This window comes from Malus domestica, chromosome 07, assembly GCF_042453785.1.
Source record: "Malus domestica chromosome 07, GDT2T_hap1".
Lineage (NCBI taxonomy): Eukaryota > Viridiplantae > Streptophyta > Magnoliopsida > Rosales > Rosaceae > Malus > Malus domestica.
In genome coordinates, this window is record NC_091667.1 from 22,397,160 (window position 1) to 22,408,042 (window position 10,883).

At 42.1% G+C, this 10,883-nt stretch overlaps 2 protein-coding genes across 3 annotated transcripts; both read right to left on the bottom strand.

Annotated features, from left to right (window-relative positions):
* Positions 1 to 5,066: 5,066 nt before the first annotated feature.
* Positions 5,067 to 6,164, bottom strand: LOC108173748 (LOB domain-containing protein 1-like). Its single transcript, XM_017333348.3, has 2 exons — positions 5,866 to 6,164; positions 5,067 to 5,686 (listed from the first exon to the last, which is right to left on the bottom strand). Exons 1-2 carry the CDS (start codon positions 6,046 to 6,048, stop codon positions 5,351 to 5,353), a joined length of 519 nt encoding a protein of 172 aa, XP_017188837.1. The 5' UTR covers positions 6,049 to 6,164; the 3' UTR covers positions 5,067 to 5,350.
* A 730-nt stretch (positions 6,165 to 6,894) lies between these two features.
* Positions 6,895 to 10,883, bottom strand: LOC103439373 (protein KINESIN LIGHT CHAIN-RELATED 1-like). 2 transcript variants are annotated; one of them, XM_008377932.4, is made up of 3 exons: positions 9,335 to 10,883; positions 7,613 to 8,521; positions 6,895 to 7,301 (listed from the first exon to the last, which is right to left on the bottom strand). In XM_008377932.4, the coding sequence occupies exons 1-3, from the start codon at positions 9,928 to 9,930 to the stop codon at positions 7,067 to 7,069; spliced, it is 1,740 nt and encodes a 579-aa protein (XP_008376154.1). In that variant the 5' UTR covers positions 9,931 to 10,883; the 3' UTR covers positions 6,895 to 7,066. The 2 variants fall into 2 exon arrangements, with proteins under 2 accessions (XP_008376154.1, XP_017188953.1); XM_017333464.3 differs by having other exon boundaries at positions 7,154 to 7,354.

Sequence of the window (10,883 nt, forward strand, 5' to 3'; positions counted from 1 at the left end):
GAAGAAAGTGAATTTCAAGAATGGTTAAGGGCTTAGAGAATGGGAGTTATACCTTCAACTTCTCAAGAATGGTATCAAGAACTACCTTATCCTCTGGTCAGACTTCAGCGCCCGACTGCCCCTCTTTTGGAGTTGGGGCATGTCTCTTGGTTGCAAGAGGCCCTAGTTACACGAAAGAATTAGGTGTTAGTTCATGCCCTAAGATAAATTGAAACTGCAGCTAAGAAACTAAGATTAATGCTGAGATCACTTACTTAAGGTTTTTTGTTTCTTCCTGCCCGTTTTAACTGGAGGGGTAGATGAGGATTTGGAGGCCTTAGAAGTCTGAGCTCTCGTCCTCTTTCCTGTGGGAGTTGCCCTCGGGCCAAGCAAAGTGAGGCGAGGCTAAGGCCGCTCATCGAGCTCAGACTTGAAGGACCCCACCATTATCACCTTTGTTTGCCAAGGTGCCCGAGTCTCTACTTCAGGCTTGGCCTCGTTCTTGAAATCCCCAAACAGCTCAGAAATGTCCTTAGTGTCTTCGGCAGTATGGGTTGACCCAGCTTCTTGCCTCGCTGCGTCAGTCGCAGCCTTTTGTAGGACAAATGCGTCTGCAACTTCTTTATCTAGCCCGATATCCACTTACTCAGTGTTGCCTTGGGCTGTAAAGACCAAAATGAAATGTGATTAGTTATTTACTACAAAAACATCACAAAGAGAAGTAAAAAAGAAGAAAAGGGCAATGAGATACACCTATTAAAAGAAACTGGTTCTTCTGGTAGATTATCTTCTTCTAGTTTTCAAGTTCATCATTCTTTGGGTAGGATTTGAAGAAGAGCTGCACGAAGAGGCGATCATGGGCCTCCCTGATGTCTCATTCATATTTCTTTAGCCACTTAGCCTCCCACCAAGTGACAAAGGAAATAGTGCACTCAAAGTTCAGCGTTAAAGGCTTGTAGGCGATTTGCTCATCACCTCTAAACTACGCCGAGCTACCCAAAACGCCACCTTCGAAGGGGAACGAAGGCGGTAGGAAGTTCCACATTGCATGGAATCAAAGAATGGCATTGGGATCGCCTGTTTGAAGCCTAGCTGCCTACCACAGAAGTTTGGGTGATAGACTTTTAGCCCGCGTTCGTAGCCCATGCGATCGCTCCACACTCCCCAAACAAGGTCCCGTTGTTGGATGCAGCTCGTGAATTTCTCCTTGCATAAGCTGTTAGTATCTTTCCCGAAGGCATCATGGAAGATCTGGTCTAAGAACCATTGATATCTTTGCAACACAGAGGTACCTCACTCCAAGTCTGCCGAAGTTTGACAAACTCTGAAGAAATACAAGCATGCGAGAGTATAGTGGTTGGTAGGGGATGCCTCGGCCAAGATATGGGCTAAACCCACTCTTTTGGGGAACTCTAGGTTGGACGCCCGGAACTCTAAGAAATACCACTGGAGCCACAATTGGACCATCTAGGTTGACCCGTTGAGATTAGTTTCAAATGGTTCACCTCTGGTCATTTCATATAGAAGGTGGTAGAGATGTGCAATGAGGAAAGACCCATTGGCCACATCATCGAAGGAATTGAGGGCCTCCACCAAGGGGATTCACTCCAATTTCACTCATTTGGATTTGTTAGGAAACATGTGCTTATTGAGCTAGTACAAGAAGAAATACATGTGCTTATGGTCCCTGTCTATAGTGGAGGAGGACATGCTGAAGGTTTTCTTCGTGAAGGGAATGAAGCCCGCGAAGGATGTCCTATAACTTTTGAAGGTTGAGAGAGTATACTCCAGGTGGGTGATGGACTAAAAGGCATTCAAGGCTTCAGTGGTCGGGCTAGAAGGCAAGGACTAGTCGTGGGTGATGTCCACGCACCGGCCCGAGGGCATTAGCCTGAAGACTTTAGCCATATCCAGGTTAGTCGAGGACATGTGACTCATTTGAAAGTCGAATGTGTTGGTCTTATTGTTCTAGAAGAGAAGAAATATGGTTAGGAGCTCGTGCTTGGCTATCACCGTGACCTTAAAGAGCATAATAAGCTCGTAGATACCATTGCTTATCCACTTCTTCTTCCAGATGGGCTCGAGCTCATCTAACCATTGCGACCATGCCTCATCTTTCATTAGTAGGAAGCCCTTGCGATGATTGGACCGTTTGAAGGTCGAGATGCCAACCTTGGCAAAGTAAGGATTGAGAGTGAACCAGTTAGCCTAAGGCATGTTCGTCTCCACTGCGATTGGGACTCGGGCAGTCTAATCAGGTCCTAGAGAATGGATACCACCTTCCTCGAAGAAAATTAAGGAGTCCAGGTCTGCCCGAAGGCGATGAAGATTATTGATTCGTCGACGCATAGTGTTGATCCCTTCCCCAGACTTACGTGCATGATGACTTTTGGGTGCCATGATTAGTTTTGGGTATGGATTGAGAAAAATCGAGAGTAGAAATCAAAGAAAAGTTGCGAAGGCAATAAAATTCTGGAAAATCTAGGAATTCTGGAAGCTCGGAGAATAAGAATTGCTAAAAGTATTTGGCCAAGAGGTTTAAATGAAGGTTATATATTGGGCAGTTAGTTAACGTTGGAAATCGTGGGTTAGTGCAAAGGTTTATTCGAAAAAGGTTGTTTAAATGGTGCAAGTCCTGAGGTAAAGCATGCGACTGGTGTTTAACCATTATTAATGTCTCGATTGGCAAACTTAACAATGATTAAAGGGGGCACTGTTTGGGTTAATATTTAAACATTGGGCTTAAGTATTTGAGGAAGCCCAAAGCCACCAAAACAAGTCGAACTTGTCCGAAGCCCAACCATGAAGCCTGATGCAAACTGAAGTCTTCTTAGCTAAGGTATAGGTCATGTGCCTATGACCTAAGTGACAAATGACAGAGATCAACTCACTATCAGCTAAAAAGTACTTTCTAGTGGCATTACAAGTAATTACAAGATGACTCACTACCCTTAAGGACTTTCGGCCAAGAACAAAGCCAAGATAGTTGGGCCAAACTGCCTATAAAAGGATAAAAAGACAACAGAGATAAAGACACTCAACCAATCAAATAAACAACATACAAAATCTGCTCTCAAGCTAGATTCGCACCCAGAAAAGCTGAAACTCGCCTAGATTCAGTCCTTTTAGTAATAGTTCCCTTACAAAAGCTATCTTTTGTCTAGTGTAAAAACTCTGCTACCTGCCTTTAGTGTTGTAGTATCGATTCCTTTGTGTAAAACCCGTTTACCATACATCCCTTTTAGCTTATAACCTCTGTTAACTTAAAGAGAAGTGGCTGCAAGAAGTTCAACCTTCCCGACAAGGCGAAATCTTGACCAAGTCTCTTTGTTCGTCCTTTAAATTAGTAAATATGTCGCTTAAATGTACTTTTTAGCATATATTCAAGTTATTTCCAACTTTTTTCTAACTAAGAGTCCTATTTACATTTGATTATGGTTAACTTAATAAGCCTGTCTTCATTAAGAACAAACTGTGTTTGAAGAAATGGTTTGAAGGACTCTAGACTTCCTCTTTTTTGGATATACAACATTATGAACTAAAAGTCCTTGTTTACAAGGCAAGAAAAACAACCTAATGCGGACTTAACTCATCTGTGACAATCATTTGATAACAAGTCTAAGTAACTTGGGGCGTAAGTAATTGACTTAAATCACATCTATCTAACATTTGTTATACTGAGATAACAGTGGCATACCAAGATCCTTGTTAATTTTGATTGTGAGCCTTAAGGTACACCTAAGTCCCACAAAGGCACATTTCAAAACTAACTTCAAACTCTTGTTGCAGCACAACAGGCAGTGAGAACTCGACCAATAACCAACACCAAGTGCCAACACCCCAGGGAAGCTGTGCCAAAGGGGAAATCCTTTGCCTCGAACAAAAATAACTATGTTAACTTTCACTTCATTTTCTTAGTAACCAAACACTAAAACAACCTCCAACCATCACGCACCTTTAGACGTCGCCGAGTCAAACAAGAACAGCCAAACGCAATTCTTAATTGGGCAGCAAGCTCGTCGATCGAGCGCGTGGTTAGGGACCAAGAGACAGCTTCAACTACCGATGAGGGGTTGCCGGAAAGCTCGAATACCTGCCCAAAAATGTGTCCGATGAGGGTTTCAATGTCGAATAGTGGGGAGGGGATGTGGGACATTACTGGTAGCGAGAAGGCTCTGTATAGGCGACCTATGAGAAGTCCAGAAAGTCCAGGAGCTAGTCGATGGTGGATCTCGACGGGTCGGATAGGGATGGGGCGGGAGGCGTCGGGTCGGATTTGAGGATTTGAGAAGGAGGTGGTGGGTAGGGTCCACATCGGTGGTAGGGGTTGGAGAGGCGGAGGGTGTGTCTAAGTTTGGCATCGGGTTTTTGGGGTCCGATGAAAGAGTGGGGGAGTGAAAATAGAAAGAAGAGGGAAGAAGGAAGAGAGCAGATGTTGATCGTGGCGCGAAAGTAACAATGTTGTGCAGGCGAAAACGACAGTTGAAAATTTGCAATTTGCAACAACATTCCAACCAAAGGCAAAATTACTAAAGTGACTTTTTTGTCCAATTCGAATCCAACTCAAAGTATATTGAAAAATGTATCAAATTCGAATATTCATTTGTAAAATTAAAAAGAAAACATTACTTTCACTGAAAACATCACTTTTCATCCGATTTGCATGGGTTAAGCATGACAATACGTTCATACTAACGTCGTTACCCACTACATTTAAATGGGTAGGGTTGAATCATGTCATTTTTTCTAGAAGTTTTCCAATTACTCTAAACCCTAAGCTCTAAAACTTCATACGAGGTTTTATGTTTGTATATACCAAGGATTTAATTAGTTTACCTCTAGAAATTACTTTTTCTTTGATTCAATCCATGTTCCTCATTTGCTCCCTTGAGGACTTTGATTGGAAATTTGAGTACCAAAGTATACTTCCAGTCTTCCATGCCCATCTTACTTTGAAAATGTGAGGAAAAAGCCATCAACTTAACAGATTGGCATATTGTTAGGCAAATGCAGTTTTCAGTCTCATGTTTGTACATTCTTTTCCAATAGAACCAATATCAACAAGCTATTTTTAGTCAACAAATTGGTTAACACCAAGAAAATGGAATCTCATTGAATACTACTGCTCTTGTTAAGCACTCAATTTCCCGCACAGGAAGTCTTGAGTTCAATTTTCCTTGCAATCAAAGTTCTAAAATGGGTTCTCCTCTCCACATTATTGGTTGTACATAAAAATAAAGGGCTTTACATATTATACAGGCATAATTGCATATACATATATATTTCACAAACTTCTCTATTGTCGACGCCCTTTAGTACCTGATTTTCACTAGACCGGACATTTTCTATACTATCAATCAAGTTTGTCAGTTCATACGCGCTCTCGCTGCCGTTCATCCCTGGGCTCTAAATCCCATACAGGATCCTCTTGCACTTTGGAACTTTCACCAAACATTGGGTCATGCATGTCGGAGAACAAATCAAGGGAATGAACATTGTTCATAAGAATGCCCAGCAACTGGTCTCTGTGTTGTTGCAACTCCAAGACTTGAGATTTTATTGTTTCCAATTGGGATCTGAGTTCTTCAATCATCTTCTGCAAATGAAAAATAGCTGCAGTGCTGCCATAGACGGGGTCTCTAATTCTTGCTGTTGCTTCATACACTATAGCTTTTACTGCATCTTCCCTTCTTGTCTCTTCCACCATCTATCACAAAAAAGATAAAAAAATGAACACATCTTTCAACTATCTAGTTCGTGCAATCAATTGTCGTCCATGAAATTTGAGCTTCCTCAACCGAAGAAAGTAGAGACTCGATGCTACTAGACCAAATGCAGATAATCATAATTAGATACTATAAAAGTACGTGAGCAAGCTCTACTGACCTGAATCATTTTGATAACATTGCTAGCACCAAAAACTCTATGGACACCAGCAAACTTATCAATCTCCTCAATTGGGAAATATGGTGCAAGTGAGCAGTTGATGTCACATCTTCGGCGTAGCATCCGGCAGGCTGCACACGGTTGATGAACCCTAGTGCGCATTGGCGTTATTTGGCCGTCCATTTTTCGGTAGTTCAATCGATCTGTATGTTCATTTGAAGCTGTCCTAGTTTGTGTTTACATATATAGAGAGAAGAGAAGCTTAACAGTTTAACAAGATATTGACAGGAACGAAACTGGTTGTTTTTTGGGTGCAAAAATTCAAAGGTTACTTGAAGACAGTTTAAGCTAATCATGGTTGAAAATTGTGATACCTCACTGTTGGGACAGTGGACCTAACAGTGAACCCGTACGTTACTTGTCGAAAAATAATAATCACACACTATTTTTCTCTATTTTTTATTTCAGTAATAAAAGTCATGTTTGGTAATACTCAACTTTTTTTTTTCCTAACCAGTTTTCCTACCATATTCTTTCTAGTTAAATTCTGGAAGCACGCCAAATACTGCAGCATTCTTGGAAAAAATTATGTTTACATTTTCCACGGAAAATAAAGGTCATATCTAAGTACTCTTAAGAATCAATTTCCAAGTCTTTTTGGACTACGGTTAGACTATAAGCACACAAGAAAGTTCCTTCAAAATTGGACATTTGGACCTTCAACCAGTCCATTTAGTTCTGGTATTCACCTAAAAGCCAACCCCACTTATCGAGAGACTCTAGCATATAATTGGAGATATATCTGTATTCCTATAGCACTCATCACGTGACAAGTGGGATTGTATTTCGGGTGACACCCGAGTTTTTCTCGAGTCTTGAGTCTTGAGCAGTGGGAACTCACATGTAGTGACAAATTCAACCATGATAGTAAGAAAGGAATAATCTGTAACTTAAATGAAATTCTCCTACTTTATTTGCAGCAGAGGAAACAAATAACGAAAAACAGCACAACAAAAAGGTGCAAACACATGACACAAATAATACTCAAAATTAAAGAAGCATCCAGGAAATAAAGTGAATCAGCAAAAGAAATACAACTGAAAAGCAAGTGGAAATTGAATAGCTTAACTATTCTAACACAGCGATATCTACAAAAATTGCAGCAAGGGAAACAAGAGCCGGGGGAGAGAGGTGTTCTCGGTCAAGTTTCGTATCCAAATCCAGACTGCCTCTTCGATCCTTCGTCCTTCGTCCTTTGGGAGTTGGAATGGAGGAGATTTTCAAGTGATTTTCCTTTTCTGTTCCTAGCCCTTCCTGCTTCTTTCAAAAGATGAGCTAGCCTTTTCTTCTCGTCGTCAAAATCTGGATTTGCCGTACCAAGCTTCTCTTCCTTCACCCTTAAGACATGCTCTAATATCTCAATTGCAGCTTCTACTCTGTAATAAATGAGAAGTTCAAGTTCAAAGGAAGAACTCAACTATAGCAGCTTCTGCAGAACTCAAACATGTTTTTGTATCAAACAAGTTCAAAGCTATTTGGATCAAAAATGTTTTTGTATAAATAATAACTTGACATCAAACGAAACAAAATTGATTGTAAATATTAAAGGTGAGATGGTCCCAAGTCCCCACTCGGGCATAGATGTCCACCTAAATACTTCTGTATCAAATCAAATAACAGAGAAACCAAAGTATTTACAAAGCTTAAGAAATCTTTGTAGCTTAAATGGATGTCAAAGATGAGTTACCTTCCCATGGCATCATAAGTTGCTGCAAGGTTGCTGTATACTCCAAGCGTATCGGGATGACAAAGGCCACTCTCCTGCTCCAGTATCTCCTTTGCTTCTTCAAAAAGTTGAGCGGCCTCATCTAACTTGTACAACTGCACACTAGCCAACCCCATCTGGTTCAACACAACACCAAAATAGGCGGATTTCCTCTCCCCGCTAGCCCGAAGCTTTGATAGAGCACTCTCAAAAGACCTCCAAGCCTCCACATACCTCCCGACCATGTAGAACATAACACCCATCTGTGCTTCTATTCCTGCGATAGTGCTCCTCTGTGCAGGTGTATCATCTAATGACTTCATTGCCTTCTGCAAGAGAGTCAGTGCCTCCTCAGGCTCATTGACAGCTTCATAGATGGCTGCGATTTCAGTCAAACCGCTAGCCAGTTCCTCAGATGTGATTCCAGGCGAAGGTTTCGCATATATCCTCAAAGCATTCTCACAGTAGGATTTAGACTCTCTTAACTTCCCTGTCTTGTAATACAGGTCAGCAAGGCGAATAAAGACTGATGCTACTGAAGGGTGATTTTCGCCCCCCATGGATTTCAAGACAGTAAGTGCCTTCTGGTAGGAGAAAACAGCGTCATCAAAGCGGCAAAGAGACAAGTAAATATTGCCAATGCCCATGTCAATAGTGGCAACCTCATTGTCCTGTCCCTTGGCAATCATTATCATGCTTGCAAGGACAAGGTGCTCGAGTGCAGATTCGGAATCTCCTTTTGCCTCGTAAATGAGAGCCATGAGGCGCCGGTCAGCAGCCTCTTCAACAGACGCAGGCGGGTTATGCTCCCTGCGAATTTCAAGCATCTTCTTACAGTAGTGCTCTGCCTCATCAAATTGCATTACTTGGACGTGGGCTTCTGCTAGGTACCTGCCATTTCCAATGTCATTTCACAAGCAAGGCAGTTATGTTTGTGTTTCCAGCAACTTTTTACAGTGCTTAAAATTCCAATTTTTTATTTTATTTTATTTTTTTGGTTTTGTTAAGAGAATTTTACATTGCATAAGCAAGTTCAAAGAGGATAAACCTATCAATACACATAACACAATCAAATCTTTGCCCACATCCATAAGTTATTAACGCAATGTAAGTGGTTGAGCCGTTGATTCATGCTACACTATCGATCAATTGTTAGCAATCACCACTATCAACCTATGAGAAATGCTAGGAGCAGTCACCACGGGCAAGTGAACAACTCCGACCATAATACATGTACCAACGGTTGTCAGTTGTTTAGACATGCTTACATATGTATCAACCGTTGTGAGTCGTCCAGTAGCGCGCGTGGGAGACTGACCAAAGCACAATGTGCATCCTACACTAATCAATTATTCAATAATGTTGTAAAATTAACATTGAGAAATACGAGAATATTCAGCAGACATCCTAATGCACCAACCAAAGAACAATACTTGGCTGCTGAAAATTCAGCAATGACTTATGGTTTTATCTAATTAGATTTGGATACGTGTCCAAATAATTGAAATTGTAAATATAAATTGAATACATGTTCAAATCTGATTTGATGAAAGGGACGGTTTGAATTTTCAGCAGCCATCCCAACAAAATCCACCCAAATCATGTGGGCCCACAACTAATGGCGCAATGTAGCAGTTTACAGCATCACTAGCTAAAATGAGCCTGTAGAACTGAACAAACAGATAAGGAGAAGCTTTTCTCTACCTGCACGTTTCTGCAACTCTCGGATCCGACTCACCAAGAGTCTCCTTTTGGATCTTCAAACCCGACCCGTAACATAAAATAGACTGCTCAAGCTGTCCCATCATCGAATACGTGTCACCCAGCTGCATGTACCCCGAGAACTTTGCCAGAGCATGATCCGCTCCATTTTCCGGGTCCGACACCTCAATGGACTGTTCCAAGACCCGAACCGCCTCCTCAAACCGGCCCAAATTACAATATATTGCCGCCACTACGTGCATGCTCATAGCCAGGTCAAGACCAGGACCCGAACACCGCTCAAATGACTTGGACGCTCGAATGGCGTAGTTCAAGGCCTTGTTCGGGTTCTCACCCGAACCGATAGTGTCCCGGGCGAGTTTCAGCAAAAAGGGACCCAGATCCGGGTTGTCGAGCGAGGTCTCGTCGATGAGTAGCTTCTCTAGGGCCCCTTTTATGGCGGCTCTGGTCCGTGTGGTCGTAAGTGATGGGGTTTTGGTGCCATTGGAGTGCTCTGTTCTGTGGGTCGGGTCGGGTACAAAAATAGGAGGCGATGGTGCTCCAAGAGGCGAGTTTTTGGGTGAGACTAAGCCTGGCATGGCTGAAAAACTGAGATACCCAGAATCCAATTCGATAAATTCAAGCTGAAAATCGAGATATTTCAAGTACCGACAACTTAATTTGGCAGAATTTTAACAAATGTGGAGAGAAATAGCTGTGGAAATGAAGAATTTCAATTGGGCTTCAGTTTCTGGATTACACAGAAGTAGGGATAAGGTGTAGGTGAAAACTTGAATTTGGTTCAGTGTTGCAGAGACGAGAGAGAGTTAATGAGGGTGGGGATGTAGAGTTGCTTGGAAGAGACACCTAATGATGGAGGAATTGGGGTTGGAGTGCTTTAATTTGATGATCAGCTTTAAAACGAAAAAGGAGAAAGGGGACCAACAGAGATACGAAATCCATTGCAGTATTTTCCTTTTTTCCTTTTTCTTCACTTCGTTCCGCGCTGTCTTTCTTTGCTTTGCTTCCTTTGTAATGTTCCTCTGCTCTGCTGACTGCAAGAGAGAGAGAGAGAGAGTTGGAGAAGGCCAAGCCTTGCAGCCACCAACCCCAACCTCCCCAACAACCCTAGCTTTGCAGCCACCAACCCCAACCTCCCCCACCATTCATGTCAGCTGCAAATGCTCACCGGCGGCAAAGATTTCTTTTGTTTTCATCGCTCTCTCGTCCTTTCTCTGGTCGGCAAAGTCGTATCAGGTTTTGTAATTGTCACTTTGCATCGTTTCATATCCCCGCCTTTCTCCTTGTCGTCGCGTCGTTTCCGATTTTAACTGTAGGAGCAATCGATTATATATCCTCCTTGCAGAGATCACGATCAAGAGCGGGGTCTAAAGAGAGAACAAGGACGAGGAGTGACAGATAGAGAATGGAAAGGAAGCATAGCCTGCGGAGAAGTGACGGTGGCAAGGGGGTCGTATCATTGTCGGAATTTTATTTCACTCTTGGTGTCTGTAAATATATTTTTTTAAGTGTTTTAATTAATTTTATGAAA

Excerpts from the sequence above, each read along its gene's own strand:
- LOC108173748 (XM_017333348.3), bottom strand. The coding sequence starts at position 6,048 with ATGGACGGCCAAATAACGCCAATGCGCACTAGGGTTCATCAACCGTGT. Across the intron at positions 5,687-5,865 it reads ATGTTATCAAAATGATTCAG|ATGGTGGAAGAGACAAGAAG; the intron begins GTCAGTAGAGCT and ends TTTTTGTGATAG.
- LOC103439373 (XM_008377932.4), bottom strand. The coding sequence starts at position 9,930 with ATGCCAGGCTTAGTCTCACCCAAAAACTCGCCTCTTGGAGCACCATCG. Across the intron at positions 8,522-9,334 it reads AGAGTTGCAGAAACGTGCAG|GTACCTAGCAGAAGCCCACG; the intron begins GTAGAGAAAAGC and ends TGGAAATGGCAG. Across the intron at positions 7,302-7,612 it reads ACTTATGATGCCATGGGAAG|AGTAGAAGCTGCAATTGAGA; the intron begins GTAACTCATCTT and ends CATTTATTACAG.